This window comes from Salvelinus namaycush, chromosome 34, assembly GCF_016432855.1.
Source record: "Salvelinus namaycush isolate Seneca chromosome 34, SaNama_1.0, whole genome shotgun sequence".
Lineage (NCBI taxonomy): Eukaryota > Metazoa > Chordata > Actinopteri > Salmoniformes > Salmonidae > Salvelinus > Salvelinus namaycush.
This window is the reverse complement of record NC_052340.1, coordinates 28,364,239-28,386,524: the sequence shown is the minus strand read 5'-3', so window position 1 is coordinate 28,386,524 and position 22,286 is coordinate 28,364,239. Positions and strand designations below refer to the sequence as shown.

General features: G+C 42.8%; 1 protein-coding gene across 2 annotated transcripts in view; it reads right to left on the bottom strand.

Moving 5' to 3' along the window:
* Positions 1-22,286, bottom strand: part of LOC120028263 (RNA-binding protein Musashi homolog 2-like) — a 323,422-nt gene that overhangs the window by 298,281 nt on the left and 2,855 nt on the right. For both annotated transcript variants that reach the window (XM_038973438.1, XM_038973439.1), the window contains exon 5: positions 18,502-18,543. In XM_038973438.1, coding sequence (XP_038829366.1) covers positions 18,502-18,543 — 42 coding nt within the window. The remainder of the gene's footprint in view (positions 1-18,501; positions 18,544-22,286) is intronic.

Below are 22,286 nucleotides of genomic sequence, written 5' to 3'. Positions count from 1 at the left end.
TTCAACTGTTCTGCCTGCGGCTATGGAACCCTGACCTGTTCACTGTGATTACTATTATTTGACCATGCTGGTCATTTATGAACATTTGAACATCTTGGCCATGTTCTGTTATAATCTCCACCCGGCACAGCCAGAAGAGGACTGGCCACCCCTCATAGCCTGGTTCCTCTCTAGGTTTCTTCCTAGGTTTTGGCCTTTCTAGGGAGTTTTTCCTAGCCACAGTGCTTCTACACATGCATTGCTTGCTGTTTGGGGTTTTAGGCTGGGTTTCTGTACAGCCCTTTGATATATCAGCTGATGTAAGAAGGGCTATATAAATACATTTGATTTGATTACAGAGCCACTAGAGAACAAGAAGGAGCCCTCAGACCACTGATGTAGTCCCTATTACAGAGCCACTAGAGAACAAGAGAGCCCTCAGACCACTGATGTAGTCCCTATTACAGAGCCACTAGAGAACAAGAGAGCCCTCAGACCACTGATGTAGTCCCTATTACAGAGCCACTAGAGAACAAGAGAGCCCTCAGACCCCTGATGTAGTCCCTATTACAGAGCCACTAGAGAACAAGAGAGCCCTCAGACCTCTGATGTAGTCCCTATTACAGAGCCACTAGAGAACAAGAGAGCCCTCAGACCACTGATGTAGTCCCTATTACAGAGCCACTAGAGAACAAGAGAGCCCTCAGACCACTGATGTAGTCCCTATTACAGAGCCACTAGAGAACAAGAGAGCCCTCAGACCACTGATGTAGCCCCCGTTCACAGAGCCACTAGAGAACTAGAGAGCCCTCAGACCACTGATGTAGCCCCTGTTCACAGAGCCACTAGAGAACTAGAGAGAGCCCTCAGACCACTGATGTAGCCCCCGTTCACAGAGCCACTAGAGAACTAGAGAGAGCCCTCAGACCACTGATGTAGCCCCCGTTCACAGAGCCACCAAGAACTCTTCACCGTTTCATCTGCCTCCTCACCACCAGGACTGCTCCTTAAAGACATCAGCTCCACCAACACACACAGAAACACGCACGTCTTGAAAACTTCCCTACATCAACCTATCATGAATCCCGTTTACTCAATAAGGAAAGTAAAATCAGTCTTGAATCGCATTGTAAGTTATGCACTGAATGAATACCTTAGTACAACCTACAATGAATTTGAAAAATAAATCAAATAGGCTAATCACTGTAGAGGACCCTGTGTCATCATTCACAATCCTTTAACACACAACCATTCAACCTGCCGTTTCTAACACACTTAAATAACTGCATGGAGAGAATGGAAATTTCAAGCACCATCTTTACACAGTTTATCACTCTGCACTAGCCTTTCTCCTCTCCCACTCTCATTTTCCCTTCCCTCACACTCCGCAAGCCATACAGAACTGCAGTCCGGACTGAGCGAACAGACAGATCATTTATAAAAGCTGTGCTCTTTCAATGTTAATGACTTTGTATAATTTCTATTCCATTAGCTGGCTGCTTTGATAGACGTGGCCATATTAAACCAGTGTGTAATTGTGTGAGCGGCAGGCAGAGCCAGTGTGTTGTACTATAGACATCTATAAATCACCTCTCATTGACTGTCTCCGCTCTCTGAGCTATTCCTCTCTGCCATGTTAGTGAGAGAACAGGCGTAAGGACAGATGCCTCTTAAGGCTGTGGATAAACACAATCATGCATTAAATAGTTGGGAATATATTATCTTTGAAGAAGAATAAAGGGCTGCACACTCTACTGTTCCCAAACCACCTGTAAAGTTGCAACATTTTTATCTGTGGTGGATTTTTACTAGTGATGAGATTAAGAAATTGATAGTTACATATCGGGATATTATTGTTGACGATATATTGTATCATTTTGACAATATCACAATATTATTTTTGCACTAGGTTGTTGTACCTGCACCAAAACTCCAGTATTTTACCTTCATAGCTCCATTGGTTTTCAGCACTTTTATTTCCATGACAGATCAAAACTCGCTTTCTCATGGTCTCTCTCGTCCCTCTGCAGCAGACATATGGTGAGCAGTACGTTTGGAAGATCGAATCACAATAAAATCCCATTCATTCACCAATGGCTGCCTAGCCTGTACTCTGATCAAACAAATAACTGAATTGTCTTCTCTCCCTCCACCTACGCCCTTCTCTCCCTCCACCTACGCCCTTCTCTCCCTCCACCTACGCCCTTCTCTCCCTCCACCTACGCCCTTCTCTCCCTCCACCTACGCCCTTCTCTCCCTCCACCTACGCCCTTCTCTCCCTCCACCTATGCCCTTCCCTTGTCCTCTGAGCATAGTGCTGGCTTCTCCACCTACTCCCCTATGCATGTATAAAGGTAAAGCATGTCTGAAGAAAGCAGAGCTGTGAGATTGAGTGCTGCGTTCACACCAGACAGAGGAGCACAAGGATTTGTGAAAGTGTGGTGTTGAGGGGACGTAGTAGGTGTGAGGACAAAGGAATCCAAAACAAAGAACAGGAAAGACGGTTGACTGTAATCTCTGACTGGCAGAATACGTTCTCTAGTCTAGGTTTATACTCAGCTTTTGTCCAGCCATTTACATGTGTTACTTCATCATATTATGCAACTGTAATACTTCGGTGTTTGCTTGTTTTCTTTATTGCAAAAGAAGTGTCCCAAATTTAATTCCTGCTAAAGTATTTCAAAATAACTCAAATCATACACCCCGTGATTCCCTGTAGCTTAGTTACACATACAGCAAACAATAGCTCTTTGCCTTGGCTTGTTGAACAGTATCTGACAGCATTGCAGTGATGGTAAATGTTGTTAATGCTGGCCGTGTCCCTGTTTGAGGGAACATCAATTGCCACTGGTCCCCAAGGTCAGTGTGGTGAGGCACATGACGGGACTGACCAGTGATGTGGCAGCTGTGGAAACAACACACTCCAGAGCGCACATCTCTCTCCCAGAGTCCACCGCTTCACAATACCATGTTGAGAGAGGCTGGGGTACCAATGCCCTAGGACAGAGAAGGGGGAGAAGTGGGGAGGGTTGAGAGGGCGAGAGAGGTCACAGCTGTGGGGACTGCCTGGAGGTAGTCAGGTCACTGATGGCGTATAGAGGGGATCCATGGTGCAATATTGAAGTCCAAATCAATAACGGACACTGCAGCCCCTACACTACACTGTACAGTAGTGTTACAGTGCCCTACATGACCACACAGTCAATAGACGACATACGTGTGGTACACAACTGCAAAGCCAATGCAAACACAGACTTTTCACCCCGAACAGAGAAGAGAGGAGACTAGAGGAGAAGAGAACTGGCTGTAGCCTGGCTCCAGAGAGACAGTGCCATAGCAACCCAGAACATAACCTGGGCTCACCGCAGGAGTTGACATTTACTCCTACGGGCGCTCCTCTCTCTGGGTAAAGCCTATTGTGCCTGCCGTCATTTTCTCCTCGTGTGGCTTATGACTTTAATAGCTTTTTTTTGTCTTTGATGGAGAGAAGCGTTGGGGAGAGGAGTGGTTTGCAGTGTAAGTGCTCCCTTTTTTCCCTCTCTGTTTCTCCCTCTCCGTCCCTCCCTCCCACTCTCTGCCTGCTCTGTGAGGCTGATTATAGTGGTTTAGTCGGATCAACTCAAACAGGCTCTCAAGGCCTCACAGGCTTTTAAAGGAAGAAGGGAAAAAACAATGACAGGCCTAAGAAACACACAACAGTCAAATAAAGCTATTTGACTAAAACAATGGTGATTATAAGTGGAGCGGATGGTATCAACAAGCTGTGAGAATGCCACCTCTGTGAAGAGGGTGGGTCTGTCTGCTGTTGACAAGGATGAAGAAAACACCATCTCAGGCTGTCAATCAACAAAAATAGGCCAATCAGGTCCTTTGACCGACGATGGCTTTTTGCCTTCTTAAAACCCTCACTAGCTGTCTTAAAAGGCACCTTAACCGCTGTTGCATCTTGTAGGTAGTTATTACTCTATTCATCTTAGCAGGTAACTAATTATACTGAACAGTATGTGTCCAGAGGAAAGCCAAGGTGAATGAGTGGGTAACAGTGTATTTTCCAGAGGAAAGCCAAGGTGTTTGAGTGGGTAACAATGTGAAGATGTGTATACGATGGGTGGAGGGGAGAGACTGGGAAAAACGCTATACATTCTTATGCATCAACATCTGGGAGAGGCCAGGACCCTGTTCTATGTGTGGTGAGATTATAGAGCAGTGCTTTGCTGCTCTGCCTTCCTCCTGAAGCACAGCATTATGTCTAGGACCTAAAGACCAGCAGCATCTGTACCACCCTCACTCTGTGTCAGAGCACCAGGAACAAGTTAACATGGGGGGTGCTGAGTCAGCACCATGGAAGGGCTACCATCATCTTCTGAGAAACTACAGCCTACACATTAGAAAATAAGATAGATATCAGAAAACAGGCTTTAGAAGATTACAATATTGTGTAATGTATACATGAATGTCCAACAGAAATGTTTCTTCTTTAACCGAACCCATTCTTTGTAACAGGAATGATTGATAGTGGGAGACCAAACCATGTAGCTATTAGACAGGTGTACTGATGTGACAGTACTACATATAAACACAAAGGGTGCTTTAAAACAGAACGTAAGCTCCTCCTGATAGGCCTATTGCAGATAGAAAGCCTGCCACTCTTTCCCTCCAACTGTCTCCCTCTCTCTCTCCCTTCTCCTCCCTCTCTCCCCCTCACTCTTCTCTCTCTCTCTCCCTTCTCCCCATCTCTCACAGACACTCTCTCACTCTCTCTCTCTCTCTCTCTCCCCCTCCCCCATCTCTCACACACGCTCTCTCACCCGCTCTCTCTCTGTGCCAGTAATCCCTCACTGCTCAATAAAAATGGCCTCTAAATTTAGCATCAGATTTATCATGCTGTAGGAAAAGCTGGAGCAAACGAGAGGCAGGGAAAGAGAGAGACAGAGAGAGACAGAGAGACCGAGACAGAGAGAGAGAGATCGAGACAGAGAGACCGAGACAGAGACAGAGAGACGGAGAGAGAGATTAGGTTGCCAGACAAAAAGGGTATATTCTGTGCTGCAGTGAATGAGCAGCAGAGAAAAGAGGAGCAGAGCAGAGCTGCCTCCACAGTCACCCAGTCAGATAAGTGTTGTGGTGTTGGTGAGGCTCCAACACAGCACAGCTCAGCAGCCGGCTGAAGGACAATCGGCAGGCAAGGACGCCGACGCGTCAGGTCAGCCAGCCCTTGTTATTTGGGCTGCTCTCACTCTCTGTGGCACACACAAACAGGATTGATTAGTCATGCCTTCCGAAAAAATATCCAGTGCCTCAGACAGAGACAGACGGACAGGAACAGGGCGCAGTGGCGTTAAAGGTTTCTGACAACTGACTGGCTAGTGTCCGATTGCTAGCATGAAGCACCATAAGCAATGTCTAAGCTCACAGTCATAATAGCTGGCTACAGGCAGACTTTAATTCCATGTCCCAATTTACAATGGATATTTAAAATTCAGAAGCAGTTCAAGGTTGCCTTGCTCCAGTGTCATACAGTAATATACAAAAATTGAATGGCAACACACTTTTTTATAAGCTTGTATAAATATATTTATACACATTCTAATTCCCAAAACCCCTTTAAAAAGTTGATCGCTGTTCATTGACTTAAGAATTCCTAGTAGAAGATGCCACTAAAAGTGCTATACTTTTGACGAAATAGCACCAGTATCAAAGAGAAGGGAGTGGACTGGCATGCCGTCTCCTAGCTCCTACACGGTATCATTCTCTCCCCGCTCCTACAACAGCATCGCTCTCTCTCTGGCAGACATCACCGTGGTAAAGGAGAGGTTGCTCCAAACCCAGTTTGTCACTGTTTAATAACCTGTCTCAGTCCACAGGGGGTTTGAAATATGTCTGACAGCACTGCACCGAGAGGAGTCAAGTTTAGAGTAAAGAATTGCACCAATTTTCCATCCATTTACACTATTTGACCAAAAGTATGTGGACACCTGCTCTCCGAACATCTCACTCCAAAATCACGGGCATTAATATGGAGTTGGTCCCCTCTTTACTGCTATAACAGCCTCCACTCTTCTGGGAAGGCTTCCCACTAGATGTTGGAACATTGCTGCGGGGACTTACTTCCATTTAGCCACAAGAGCATTAGTGAGGTCAGGCACTGATGTTGGGCGATTAGGCCTGGCTCGCAGTCGGCGTTCCAATTCATCACAAAGGTGTTCCCTGGGGTTGAGGTCGGGGCTCTGTGCAGGCCAGTCAAGATCTTCCATTCGAATCTTGACAAACCATTTCTGCTTGGACCTCACTTTGTGCACGGGGGCATTGTCATGCTGAAACAGGAAAGGGCCTTCCCCAAACTGTTGCCACAAAGTTGGAACCACAGAATTTTCTAGAATGTCATTGTATGCTGTAACAAAGATTTCCATTCACTGGAACTAAGGGGCCGAACCATGAAAAACAGCCCCAGATCATTATTTCTCCTCCACCAAACTTTAAAGGTTTGGCACTATGCATTTGGGCAGGTAGCTTTCTCCTGGCATCCGCCAAACTCAGATTCCTCTGTCAGACTGCCAGAAGGTGAAGCGAGATTCATCACTCCAGAGAACGCGTTTCCACTGCTCCAAAGTCCAATGGCGGTGAGCTTTACACAGCTCCAGACGACGATTGGCATTGAGGATGGTGATCATAGGCTTTTGTGCAGCTGCTCGGCCATGGAAACCCATCTCGTGAAGCTCCCGATATTAACAGCTCGTGCTGACGTTGCTTCCAGAGGCAGTTTGTGGATGAAATAGCCAAATCCACTAATTTGAAGGGGTGTCCACATACTTCTGTATATATAGTGTATTGTGCGGAAACACAGAAAGTGATGCTATACGGATGGGGTTGTGCCTGGGTGGGAGGAGTGGGGAAAAGGAGGGATGGGAGGAGTGCAGTTAGAACAATAGATTAAAGGATGCAAATCAATGGTGACTGGTACAATACTATCAGTGCATACTAAATAGACAGACGGAAAAAAATACCTGTCAAAACAATGTCTTCTGTCCTTTTCATTCAACTCCATGCTTTTACAGCCTCAACAGCCTCATGCGCAGCTCAACAAGAGGACAATCAGAGAAAGGCTTGTCATGAGATACATGTTTACATTGCTCTGTTTGAAGATGAAGAGGTGAAGGAGGGAGGACAGGGGTAGAGTGAAAGGGAAGGAGTCCTTCCTTCCTTCCTTCCTTCTCTAGTCTCTTCATCCAGAGACTAGAGAATGTCTAGTAGAGGTAGACTGCAGGGCTTTGGAAGCAGCCATGTTGACTGTTGAGAACCAGCGACTTTTGTTTTACCCGGCATGGTTCTCTCTTCTGGCGTGCTCCTCATTAACGTCACTCAGGATCAGTTTGGGGAAGGCCAACCCCAGCAGCCTCCACTCCCGGGTCCTGACCCTCTCCTGTCCTGCTGCCTGCCTATTCTGTTCCACACGAACACACTGACTGACTCCCCAACAAACCCCCTCCAGCCGCCAGGGCAGCAGCAGCAGGGTAGGGATACATTCAGCAGGCCTCTGTGACGCATGCCTAGGCAGTGAGCTGAGAGCAGAGGGAGGCAGGGCTTGAACAACTGCGGCCAGTCATGTCATTTCAGACCCGGAGTGAGAGACACAGTGGTTCAACCTAGAGCTTCAGTCCAAGACTATTTAGTTTCAGAAAAACATATTGGTAATTACACGGTAAAAGAGTGATGCTAAGACTCAGGTTTTCACTTTAAAATGTACGTCAAACAAAAACCAATATTTGCAAAGTTAAACTATGCTGAACAAAAATATAAATGCCCCATGTAAAGTGTTGGTCCCATGTTTCAGGAGCTGAAATAAAAGATCCCAGAAATGTTCCACACGGACAAAAAACGTACTTCTCTCAAGTTTTGTACACAAATTTGTTTGCATCCATGTTAGTAAGCATTTCTCCTTTGCCAAGATAATCCATCTACCTGACAGGTGTGGCATATCAAGAAGATGATTAATCAGCATGATCATTACACAGGTGCACCTTGTGCTGGGGGCCAATAAAAAGCCACTCTAAAATATGAAGTTTGTCACACAACACAATGCCTCCAGTTTGGAGGGAGCGTGCAATTGGCATGCTGACTGCAGGAATGTCCACCAGGGTTGTTGCCAGAGAATTACATTTGAATTTATCTACCATAAGCCGCCTCCAACATTGTTTTTGAGAATTTGGCAGTTCGTCCAACCGGCCTCACAACCGCAAACCGTGTGTAACCACGCCAGCACAGGACCTCCACATCCGGCTTCTTCACCTGCAGGATCGTCTGACACCAGCCAACCGGACATCTGATGAAACTGAGTTCGAACAAACAAAGAATTTCTGCACAAACTGTCAAATACCATCTCAGGGAAGCTCATTTGCGTGCTCATCATACTCAGAGTCTTGAGCAAGCTAGAGTTCGGCATTGTAACTGACTTCAGTGGGCAAATACTCACCTTCAATGGCCACTGGCATGCTGGAGACGTTTGCTCTTAACAGATGAGTCCAGGTTTCAACTGTACTGGGCCGATGGCGTATATGGTGGCGGTGGGGTTATGGTATGGGCAGGCATAAGCTACAGACAAACAACTGTATCGATGGCAATTTGAATGCACAGAAATACCTTGATGAGATTTTGAGGCCCTTTCTTGTGCCATTCATCCATCAGCATCACCTCATGTTTCAGCATGATAATGCACGGCCCCATATCGCAAGGATCTGTACACAATTCCTGGAAGCTGAAAATGTCCCAGTTCTTCCATGGCCTGCATACTCAGACATCTCACCCATTGAGCATGTTTGGGATGCTCTGGATTAGAGGTCGACCGATTATGATTTTTCAACGCCGATACCGATACCGATTATTGGAGGGCCAAAAAAGCTCAAATGTATTTGTAATAATGACAATTACAACAATACTGAATGAACACTTATTTTAACTTAATATAATACATCAATAAAATCTATTTAGCCTCAAATAAATAATGAAACATGTTCAATTTTGGTTTAAATAATGCAAAAACAAAGTGTTGGAGAAGAAAGTAAAAGTGCAATATGTGCCATGTAAGAAAGCTAACGGGGAAACAAAGTCCTTGTTGCCCAGCAACAGCCCCAAAACATCACTGAGGAGATCTGCATGGAGGAATGGGCCAAAATACCAGCAACAGTGTGTGAAAACCTTGTGAAGACTTACAGAAAACGTTTGACCTCTGTCATTGCCAACAAAGGGTATATAACAAAGTATTGAGATAAACTTTTGTTATTGACCAAATACTTATTTTCCACCATAATTTGCAAAAAAATTCATTAAAAATCCTACAATGTGATTTTCTGGATTTTTTCCTTCTCATTTGGTCTGTCATAGTTGAAGTGTAGCTATGATGAATTACAGGCCTCTCTCATCTTTTTAAGTGGGAGAACTTGCACAATTGGTGGCTGACTAAATACTTTTTTGCCCCACTGTAGCTTCCGTCCCTCTCCTTGCTCCTACCTGGGCTTGAACCAGGAACACATCGACAACAGCCACCCTCGAAGCAGCGTTACACATGCAGAGCAAGGGGAACAAGTACTCCAAGTCTCAGAGCGAGTGACGTTTGAAACGCTATTAGCGCGCACCCCGCTAACTAGCTAGCCATTTCACATCGGTTACACCAGCCTAATATTGGGAGTTCATAGGTTTGAAGTCAAACAGCGCAATGCTTGACGCACAGCAACGAGCTGCTGGCAAAATGCATTAAAGTGCTGTTTGAATGAATGATTACGAGCCTGCTGGTGCCTAACACCGCTCAGTCAGACTGCTCTATCAAATCATAGACTTAATTATAACATAATAACACACAGAAATACGAGCCATAGGTCATTAATATGGTTGAATCCGGAAACTAACATCTCGAAAACAAAACATTTATTCTTTCAGTGAAATACGGAACCGTGCCGTATTTTATCTAACGGGTGGCATCCATGAGTCTAAATATTCCTGTTACATTGCATAACCTTCAATGTTATGTCATAATTACGTAAAATTCTGGCAAATTAGTTCGCAACGAGCCAGGTGGCCCAAACTGTTGCATATACCCTGACTCTGCGTGCAATGAACGCAAGTGACACAATTTCACCTGGTTAATATTGTCTGCTAACCTGGATTTCTTTTAGCTAAATATGCAGGTTTAAAAATATATACTTCTGTGTATTGATTTTAAGAAAGGCATTGATGTTTATGGTTAGGTACAGGCGTGCAACGATTGTGCTTTTTTCGCAAATGCGCTTTTGTTAAATCATCCCCCGTTTGTCGAAGATGGCTGTCTTTGTTAGGAAGAAATAGTCTTCACACAGTTCGCAACGAGCCAGGCGGCCCAAACTGCTGCATATACCTTGACTCTGTTGCAAGAGAAGTGACACAATTTTTCTAGTTATAAGAAATTCATGTTAGCAGGCAATATTAACTAAATATGCAGGTTTAAAAAGATATATATACTTGTGCATTGATTTTAAGAAAAGCATTGATGTTTATGGTTAGGTACACGTTGGAGCAACGACAGTCCTGTTTCGCGAATGCGCACCGCATCGATTATATGCAACGCAGGACACGCTAGATAAGCTAGTAATATCATCAACCATGTGTAGTTATAACTAGTGATTATGTTTGATTAATTGATTGTTTTTTATAAGATAAGTTTAATGCTAGCTAGCAACGTACCTTGGCTTCTTACTGCATTCGCGTAACAGGCAGGCTCCTCGTGAGGCAGGTAGTTAGAGCGATGGACTAGTTAACTGTAAGGTTACACGATTGAATCCCCGAGCTGACAAGGTAAAAATCTGTCGTTCTGCCCCTGAACAAGGCAGTTAACCCACCGTTCCTAGGCTGTCATTGAAAATAAGAATCTGTTCTTAACTGACTTGCCTAGTTAAATAAAGGTGTAAAAAAAAAAAAAAAAGATTTCCGATTGTTGTGAAAACTTGAAATCGTCCCTAATTAATCGCCCATTCCGATTAATCGGTCGACCTCTACTCTGGATCGACGTGTACGACAGCGTGTTCCAGTTTCCTTCAATATCCAGCAACTTTGCACAGCCATTGAAGAGTGGGACAACATTTCACAGGCCACAATCAACAGCCTGATCAACTCTATGTGAAGGAGATGTGTTGCGCTGCATGAGGCATATGGTGGTCACAGATGTCTCAAGTTTTGTGACCCACAGATGCATATCTGTATTCCCAGATGTGAAATCCTTAGATGAAGACCTAATAAATGTATTTAATTTAACTGATTTCCTTATATGAACTGTAACTTAGTAAAATCTTTTAAATTGTTGCATGTTGCATTTATATTTTTCTTTTAAATTGTTGCATGTTGCTTTTATATTATATTTTTTCCCTTCTTCCTTTAAAAGGACTACTTTTAACAATTTCCACAGAACATTTTCCAAAAACACATTAATTGAAGAACAGTGGAGACTAAGTGTGTGCTTTTTGTGTTTCTGTTTTGTGCCGTCATACGGTTACCAAACTTTGCATCTGCACTGTTCTTTAAGTAAATGTGTTTTCATAAAATGTTCTGTTTAAATTATTAAAAGTAGTCCTTATGCATAGAGTTGTATGGTTTGTTTGACTTTTAAATCAAAAGGTTTTTGTTTGAAATATATTTTAGGGTGAAAAATCTGAGTCTCAGCCTCACTTTGCTGGAATTTCCCATATAGTACAGGGCCTAGTCAGAATTACTGACCACTGATGATGACCCCACTTCAAAACAAAGAAATAAGTCCCTACTACAGTTGGTGTTGCTTGTACATTGTAGATAGCAGTTTCCTTAGTCCGAAACAACTCCTTGTTGTGATGTCAAAGGTAGACTGCAGGCTCATTTCTTTGTATGTGTAACAGTATAACTTTAAGCCGTCCCCTCGCCCCGACACGGGCGCGAACCAGGGACCCTCTGCACACATCAACAACTGACACCCACGAAGCATCGTTACCCATCGCTCCACAAAGGCCACGGCCCTTGCAGAGCAAGGCGCAACACTACTTCTAGGTTTCAGAGCAAGTGACGTAACTGATTGAAACGCTACTAGCGCGTACCCGCTAACTAGCTAGCCATTTCACATCCGTTACACTCACCCCCCTTTCAACCTCCTCCTTTTCCGCAGCAACCAGTGATCCGGGTCAACAGCATCAATGTAACAGTACAACTTTAAACCGTCCCCTCGCCCCGACACGGGCGCGAACCAGGGACCCTCTGCATACATCAACAACTGACACCCACGAAGCGTCGTTACCCATCGCTCCACAAAAGCCGCGGCCCTTGCAGAGCAAGGCGCAACACTACTTCTAGGTTTCAGAGCAAGTGACGTAACTGATTGAAACGCTACTAGCGCGTACCCGCTAACTAGCTAGCCATTTCACATCCGTTACATATGACCCTACCTTTCATCTCAGAGCATCAAACATCTATAGGTCTATGCAATGTATATGTCAAGACCCTCAAAGAATCAGAGTGGTGTCAGGTTTAACCAAAGCCTTCTTGTCCAATTCAATTACTCCAACAGCAGAAAAGTGGAGCACCTGCTGCAAATATCAGAGAACTGAGGGAAAAAAAGGAGAGGAACTACTTTGCCAGGTCAACAGAAAAAACATGGACTGCTAAAACTGCAGTGGGAGGGGGAGAGAGGCACACACAGAGAAAGGAAGGGAGAGCAGATTGAATAGGACTAAGCAGTGGTTTGCTGGGTTCTTAATTGGTGTCGGAGTGCTGGGCCACACAGGAGATTGAGAACTGGGCTCTTGGACCGGTGCCCCTCTCCTGGTGAGGGCCAAGCGTCCACTGTGAGGACGGAGAGACGGAGAGTTCAGCACTTCACACATCCTCACCTTTGGAATTCATTAAAAACTTGGCCAGGAGTTCTCCCACTCTGCAACACACTCACCCTCCACCCACCCCCTCACGGCCAGAGCTAACGGCTCAGCTACTTCTCAGTACACACCGCTCTCACACCAGGGCACCAGAAGAAAGTGGAAAATTACATGTAAAAGTACAAATGTGAACTCAATTCCTACCTACCACCAACCCCCTACCCTTACTTCACCCTCCACACACACACACACACACTTCCAGTAGTCACACAGGGGGTTGTTGTAGAGGCCTGGGTTGGATGTGGGATGCTGTGCAGAGAGAACAGCACCCACTGAGGTATTGTTTTGACAGTTCTCATGGCAGTAAATGCCAAAGCCTCTCCACTCAGGGAGGGTGCGTGTTAGTGGGGGGAACTCAAGGAGCCCATTATGCTGTGCAGTGTGTGCTCAACATTTTTATTTCTTCCCCTCTCTCTCTCCCAGAGAATGGTCTCTCACGAGCCCACCGAGCGTTGGAGTTGGAAAACCATTCATAGTTTACTTTCTTTTCAAAAATAACAGCCATTTATTGGCCAAATTGTGGGTGTTGAACATTTTGTGGCGGATACTCTCTCTGGTGGTTTGGTCACAGGCCCAGCATATGATTATTATTCTTTTCAACCTACAAAATATGAACAGAGATTATAGAGACATCTATAGGTTCTCAAAACCAATGGATGTCAGGCTCTGAAAGTGGTAGAGAGAACATTTTCTTAGATGACCGGGGAGAGAACAAGAACAGGCATTTACAATCATGAATCATGACACACTTCAAGAGTTCAAACAATGGCATACAACGTCAACAGAAAGTACTCACACTGCTTGACATTTTGTTACAAAGTGGGATTCAAATGTATTTAATTGTACTTTTTTTGTCAACAATCTACTCAAAATACTAATGTAAAATATAACACTAATATATGCAGTACCGGTCAAAAGTTTGGACTTACCTTCTCATTCAAGGGTTTTTCTTTATTTTTTATTATTTTCTACATTGAAGAATAGAAGAAGACATCAAAACTATGAAATAACACATATGGAATCATGTAGTAACCAAAATAGTGTTAATCAACTAAAAATTGTGTATCAACCCGACCCTGGGTTTATAAGCGCGTATATCAACTCTGCCGCTGGAGCATGCTTTTGTGGCACAGTCGATAGCGCGCTGGACTTCGGGCTAGAAGGTCGAGGGTTCGAGACCTGCTCCCTGCTGTTTCATTACAGTATGGATATAGTTAGTATGCCAAAAGTTCCCAAATTTCGTATAAATTCAACAAAATAGAAGTACAGTAATCCCTCGTTTATCGCGAGGGTTACGTTCCGAAAATGACCCGCGATAAGTGAAATCCGCGAAATAGAAAACTTTTTTTTTTTTTTACAATTAGCAACTATTACATGTATACAAATACAGTGACTCACGTGTAGGCCGTTTCGTCGACATTATGGGTTTAGGAGATGTTCGAAATTACAAGATAATTTGGCCAACTTAATGTAAATTTGCCAAGCTGTTTTATGTACGTACACATAACTGCACGAGACGACAAAATGATAGCACAATTCGTAGCATGTTTTGATACAAGAAGCGGGAGTGAGTTTTTAGCGAATCAGAATGCAGAGCACAATGCACCAAAAAAAAAAAAAAAATGCATTATGAAAATCCGCGAAATAGCGAATCCGCGATAAGTGAACCGCGAAGTGGCGAGGGATCACTGTATACATGCAGCGGACACTTCTTCCGTACTTTTAGGGCCCATAATGCAATTCTTCATATATTTTTCAACGTTTTCAGATTTGAAGAAAATGTTGGAAAATATGCAGCCGAAGTCCGACGAGAGCAGATACAAATTCATTGCTTTACATAATGACAAATGCTTAAAAAAAATGTTACGCAATGTAATAAAAGACTTCTCAAATAAGTTTCGTTACACGTCATGTTGGCTGACAATTTGTTGGCTAAGCTATCCTTACGAACCGCATAGCATTACAGCAGTACGTACCGGTATGTTAGCTTGTTACCCAACGTTAGTTGGCTACAACTACATCAAACTGGCCAGGCAGTATATTAACTATCTGCTATCCAACTACTCAAGGTTTGACTTGACTATAATTTGCCACAGCACTTTTCAATCAGGTGTGGGGCAGCGCCACACCACTTTTGATTTAGTTTAATAAAATATATTGACGCAAAGCGTTAAAAAGAGGGAGAAAGTGCTGTTTTTTAGACCGATTTGTCAATTCGCGCCCGATTTATCCGTCCTTCACATCGGAGTGCTGCTGGCAGGCTGTTTGCGTGTCTAGACTAATCACATTCACAAATCGCAGGGCACAAAGCTCAAGGCGCGCTCTACACTTTCCTCCGGTATTCATTTAGCAAGCGTGATAACACATCACTGCCGACAGACAAGCAAAACTCTTCCAGAAATATAGCAGCCTATACAGCTCAACACTAGAGATCTGACATGCTGGATTGCATGGAAACGAGACAATTCTTCAGTCTGACCTACTATGCGCCCCGTCCCTCTGGCCAGGGTCAACGAAGCGGGAACATTGTGTATTTATAGCCCATTTGTTTGGGAGAAAATATGAATGGGATCAAATTTGGTTTATATTCAAATTTAGGCTGACATGGCTACCTATACTTTTTCAATCCACTGGAATAAATTGGTAAACACAATAACTGAGACTAAGTACACTGTTTATTAGTTGTTCAGTTGCATAGGGCAGGACTACAAGATGCAAACGTGCATAAAGCAAGCTCAGCCCTGTGAGTTTTAATTGTCAAATGATGCTTTCTCTGTGTCTGTATAGGAAACTCCTCTAGTCCTTCTATAAAATATCATTCATATGCATAAGGTTGCTGCAGTTCAACAGGGTTTTCATCCAGCCCAAAGCCAGGAATTCTTCCTTTAGATTTTTTTAACCATGTGACCTGATTATAAAAACTCTGATCCCATCATAGCACATATTCAGCCTTTTTACAACAGATTAATCACGTCATACTGTATAAGGTCCGGAGTTTTACCTGTAGTGGCCCAGTCAGAGCCCGTACTTGAACCAGATCGAACATCTCTGGAGATACCTGAAAATAGCTGTGCAGCAACGCTCCCCATCCCAACTGACAGAGCTTGAGAGAATCTGCAGAGAGGAATGGGAGAAACTCCCCAAATACAGGTGTGACAAGCTTGTAGCGTCATACCCGAGAAGACTCAAGGCTGTAATCGCTGCCAAAGGTGCTTCAACAAAGTATTGAGTTAAGGGTCTGAATACTTATGTAAATGTTATATTTCATTTGATTTTTTTATACATTTGAAAAAATATCTAAAAACCTGTTTTTTGCTTTGTCATTACGGGGTATTGTGTGTAGATTAATGACGTGATTTTTTTTTTTTTTTTTTTTTAAAATACATTTTATAATAAGGCCGTAACCTAACAAAATGTAGAAAAAGTCAAGGGGTCTGAATACTTTCTGAAGGCACTGTATGTCTGTTTGGTAATAATCCCCCAAACTCAGCTTTTCCATGTACTTAAACTTGACACCCTAGCTAGCCACAGTACACAACATACGCCTGCTTCTTTCAGTTATATTCAACACACTCCAAAATATGGGGAAAGTAAGTCACAAATACAATGCCATAATTTCACATGATTGTATGCGATGGCAGTTGTATATTTGCATAAAGCTTATTATTGGGTGGTTCGCTTAACAGAAAACACTTAGCGGCTGTGTTGTGTTCTGACTTCTGCTGAGAACTGCAGCCTAATTTAATGCCTGTTCATCTCGGAGCCCCAGGCCCTGAGCCAGCGCTGCCTTGGACCAGAGTGACTGGACTGGCATGTGTGCGGTCAAGGGAGTGAGTGCGTAATTTCTCCTCCAGTGATTGTCCACTCAGGGAAAGTTCTTCATTTCAATTAGCTGGACAAGTGTGCTGTGGACACCTGCCACCCTTGAAGCTATTCCCGTATTGCAGAGTTTTAGCCTGCCGGCCAGCCAGAGGCAGTCCGTCCCTACCCAGCCTTAAAGGCCTGAGGTGGATGTTTCTTGCGCTGTCCCACACACACTGTAAAAACACACACTGTACACACTCAAATGTGGGACAGAATGAGCATGCAGCCGACAGCATGATCTGAGGTAAGCGCTGACTGGGAAATCCAACATGGGCAATAAAAGCCAAGAGCCAGATTTACTGACCAACAGAAAACAAAACTCATTTTGCTCTAAACGACGACGATAACCTGAGGGCTTGAACATTACTGTACATAGGACATTTCTTTCATAAATTTTACATGCACCAAAACCCCCTGCAATGCTGATTTAACTGCCCTTCAATCCTATGTTCTATGTTCTTTGACAGCCACATTCTCTATCCACTCAGGTTTAAAACAAATATAGCCCATTTCTCTGCTAATGAGCCTGCTCTCAAGGGTCAAAAGACAACTCAACTGTGATTTCACCTTCAAGTTCCTTTACAGTGTTATTGGTCTTTAGAAACAAACACCTACATAGGCCTGCACAGTGCATGCATCTTTCTTTATTGTTAAAAATGGCCTTGAGTCAAATTAATGTTTATTAAAAAAAGATTGCATAATTTATATCAAGGGTTCTTTTTTTGCACACAGAGCAGAAAATATCAAAGCACCATACAAGTCTGTCGAATAGAGTAACATACGCTGGAATATCAAAAGAGCCTGCACTTGAACTAAGTACTGTACAGTCAGACTGGACTCCTGTCAGTATCATCACTATTACTGGAAACCATTAGACTTGACATGAACAGGTGTATAAAAAAAGAAACATGTTGTATTGTCACATACACAGGATAGGTGCAGTAAAATGTGTGGTTTTCTAGGGTCAGCCATAGTAGTACGCCACCCCTGGAACAAATTATGGTTACGTGCCTTGCTCAAGGGCACAGACAGATTTTTCACCTTCGGCTCAGGTTTTCAAACTAGCAACCTTTCGGTTACTGGCCCAACGCTCTAACTGCTAGGCTACCTGCCGCTGGAAACAAGGGGAGAAGAGAGACTGTATCAAGAAACAAGCACATCCCCTAGATGTTTCTCAATTTCATACTGTAGTCATACCCAGCCTTAAGAGAACATGTGCCTCGGCTTGGAAAGCTTTACCTCCGTCAATTCTCAGTTTGAAACCTGATCTTGGTAACAGAGTAACAATGGCTCTTTTTATGTCTCCAAACAAAGAAAATTCCCCAATCAATCTCAGCGTCTTCAGGGAAAAAACATTGTGTGAACAACTACAATGTGATACTCTCTCATTCGATCAAATGCAGCGAAGCCTTTAGAGCAGTCACCCAGGGAAATTCTACCTCACTACGGTTTCTAGACAACATGCTGATGTAAACAAGTACGGTGGTGGTGCAGCTATGGGATAAATCAGACAGCCAGTCATCTACCTGTAGCAAGCTCCAGACCAGCCTGCCTCAGTGACACTTATATACAAAAACTAAAAATTGGCAGCTCTAGCTGCTGTTTCATGACCAGACCCTCACAAAAGCTCCAGAGTACTCTCTTCACCGCAGGTCAGCAATGCACCCAGTGTTATAGAAACCAACCAACAAACCAAAAACATCTCTCCATGAGGTTACATTTTTTTTGCATGTTGTCTTACCTTGGGTTGAGCACGTCTAGGGAAGGCAACTTTTGGATCGATCTGGTAAATATAAAGAAGAGAGAGGATTAGATATCAATAATCAAAGTTGTCAATCACTTAAACACAACTAATGACAGAGACTTGGATGTGTGGGTTTAAAGCATTCCTCATGGATCCCACATAACGGCATGCACGACGCAAACAATATTAGGATTACCCTCAAAACTGACAGTACAGAGACACTACACAAGGGCTATTCAAATCAGGCCTCGAGGTCCGCAAGGCCCCTTCAGGACTGCTGGTTTCCATCCATTTCCTCTGATCAAGGACTGATTCAGACCTGGGACTTCTTTAGTCAATCAATGAACTACCAGGGAGAGAAGAGAACCAGCTGTACTGGGGAACCATAGGGCTCAAGCACCCTACACTAGTAAACTATTATCAGTGTGGGATTTCACACACATTAATCAACAGTCATATTAAAGCTGGCTGATTTAAATCAAAAGCACCATTTTAATTCCCCTTTGCCTCATCAAAAAGCCCAGGTCTGTCAATTCACACAATCTTGCATTACTCCCATAGAAGCATAGCTGATTAATAACTCAATAGCCCTTCACACATGGTTTAGTCAACGTATATTGACCAAGAAAATGAATAACTAGCATTAATGCCCAGGTTGCTATTTAAGCACGATGTGAAAAATGTAGCAGCAAAAAAGCACCATAGAATTATACATTTTTATTGATGGCACATAGACCACTTAATGCTATAATTGTGCAGTAATTAAGTCAAAATCAAAAGTCCATTCAATATGTATTGAATGAGAGGGTTTTATTTAATGCTATTCAAAGCCACTAAATGTTTCCCTCCTGGAAAACATCATTTTAATTTCAAAACACATAATGCTGTCCTGAGTCTACTCTTTTAACTTATATTATGGATTTCAAATACATGGGTCATACAAGACTACTTGGCTGCATGCTTTTATGGAGAACAGCTAGATATCATGATTTCCTGATTCCATCCAAGGGGTATTATGGCAGCCAATGTGAATTGGCACATTTGGGTTTGGATTGAATACAATGAGGCCTGAAAACAAAAGGTATTGTATTATTAATTGTTGCATCAGTTTACTGCACAACAGTAATTTATGTTTTCACTATTTATTACAGGATTTGCTCTGTGTGGGGAACTGCAGATGTATACCTTGTCAAAACTAAAATGTGTGAGATATCAAGTGAGGTGTTAGAACCAACCACAAGACTTCCTCAAGAACAACTTGTGCAAATCAACTGAGAAACATTAAATTTGGCTATTAATGTTCCCCTCTGACACACACTTCTAAAGGTGAAATCATGCACAAGAACACATCCCGGTAAATGGGACAGTCAGTGCATTAAAACAAGCCAGGACATTCAAGACACATTTTCCATTTGTCAAAGTAAGGTTGAATACAACACCAACATTCACTCTTCCTGTGAACAAAGGATTTCTCCTTTCACATTTTCAACTTTAAGGCCACATAGCTAAAGGGGGAAAATACCATTAGTGGAATATTGTGCATAAAGTAGGTTGAGAGCTTGTCAATTGCTTTAAAAAAAAGTAAGAACAGAGGGAAATGTAACAGAGAGAGCTGTCAGTGTGTGACGGACAAAAATAGACACTGTTAGAAAGTGACTGTCTGAATTCAGCTGACTGAATGCATTAGCGGAGTGGGGATATGTTTTAGCCAGAAAAGTGTTCCATCTACAAGAGATTGTTTTCACAAATGACATCAGCAGAAATCCTATCGTCGACAGACACTGAGCATTATTCAACCCCAAGCCTTTATTTCCATGTTGTAAAGGATTACATAAAACATGCTGCATGTCAAGTACATGCAAAACGTGCCGCAGCTTTGGCGTATCCAATCGAGGGAAATACATGTGCCACAATGTAAAACAACAGGCATCTCCAATTGAAATAATGCTAACTGCTCGTATACCTGTGAAGTAACTCTGTACTGAAACTTGTAACAAGTTAACGTTGTACAATTAATTAGGGTTTAAGGGCATTTTGCAAGGATATGCTATTCTAATAGGGATTCATGTAGACTGAATGTTAGAGGAATATATACTGACTGTATCCTGATGAAAGGACAAAACACACAGTAGCATTGAATTCCCCATGCAGACAAACCAAACCATGTCTTTGTTGCATGGACTTGAATTTTCCAGCCCAGCCTCACCTGGCAGTGTGTTTTATATACACTTCCACACTATGAGGTAGGAATAATACTGTGAAAATGATAATGCTGATGCCCTGTTAGTGTAAGAGCGGTTTGAAAAGACCGCCTGAAATTTCAGCCTGTTTTGGTCAGGAGTTTTGGCATCACCAGGTGGTAAATTACTTAATAGACCAATAAGAAAGAGCGTTCCAAACCTCTGCCAATAACAGCACATTTTCAGTTTTCCCCTCCCAATCAGACCACTCTGACAGCTGTAGCAAAATTCTTGCTTGACAAATTGCTATTTGCTAAGAAGCTATTTTTGTTAATTTTTGACACATTTTTATTTAAAATAATCACAGTACGGTTCTTAATTTTTACCCAGAAATTATTTGATATTGAGATAAAAACGGATGCATTGGATCTTTAAGGTGAGATGTGACTCTCCTCCATTTCACACTGCACTTCAGCACTTTAATGTAGAACACCTCCCAAGGCATAGAGAGGTGAGTTGCCTCTATTACATTATACCACACAAGCAGTAGATCCTCTAAAGACTCTACTCTAGGTCCCTTAATGCATGGATAATGTCATTAGCCGTTTTCAAATAAGCCTATGTAGACGCAGGTCCAGAAAGGAGAGGGGAAAGATGGCATCAAAGCACACTAAGTTACACATTGAGAGTTAGGGAGTGTGTGTGTCTACTTCCTTTGCTGGGCTGAAACTGCATGTCCTCTCAAGTACCGATTTCCCTTTTCAGCAAGACTAACATTTTCCCCTTATAAATAGGTTCTTCCTAGAGGTGTACTAATTCATGTCAACATTACATTCAAATCTGCAATCATAAAAATCCCTGTATTATAAACAATTCATTAGGCTACAAAATACATAGAAGTGCGCATTTAAAATAATAATAGTGTACTTTTCCAGAAGTGACATGGGGAAAGTTACAGGCATTTCCTTTTCCATCTTCAGCTATCTGTTTCATAAACCTAGAGCTTCTGGCAATGTCAGAGCAGTTAGTGTGAGTCCTTGAGAACAATACAGGCTGCTTGTATTCACTCCACCGCTTCTAAAGAACGAGCCCTTTGAGCACTCACTCACACAGCTAAGTTAGAGCATACACTACAACAACCACATACAGAACATGAGTACGGTGTGACTTTACAATTAATCAGGATTTTTGGTCCCGCATTACCATACATCTTTACATGGTAGTTACATAGGCAGTTATAGTGTAGCTACACAGTATTACTTAACCTACAACTACCGGTACTGTAATGTTTGTGTCATGCACTATTTCATAGATTTTATGAACTCACAAATTGAGTTAAGTGATATGAAAAGTGGAGAAGTTATTTTGCAAACATTTAAGTTTGTTTGCAAATGTACCGTTAATGCATGTAAAAAAAAAAATGTCAGTGTATTCTCATTTCAAACAGGTCACACATTACAAAGTACCTGCCTATGTAACTACCATGTATTTGCATGCTACATAAAGAATGCCACAGGGGCATTCCAATAAAATGTATATTAGCCAACAGAAGAGCACGAGAATCAGCAAAAACAAGAAAACTGACCCATATGGAAAATCAAA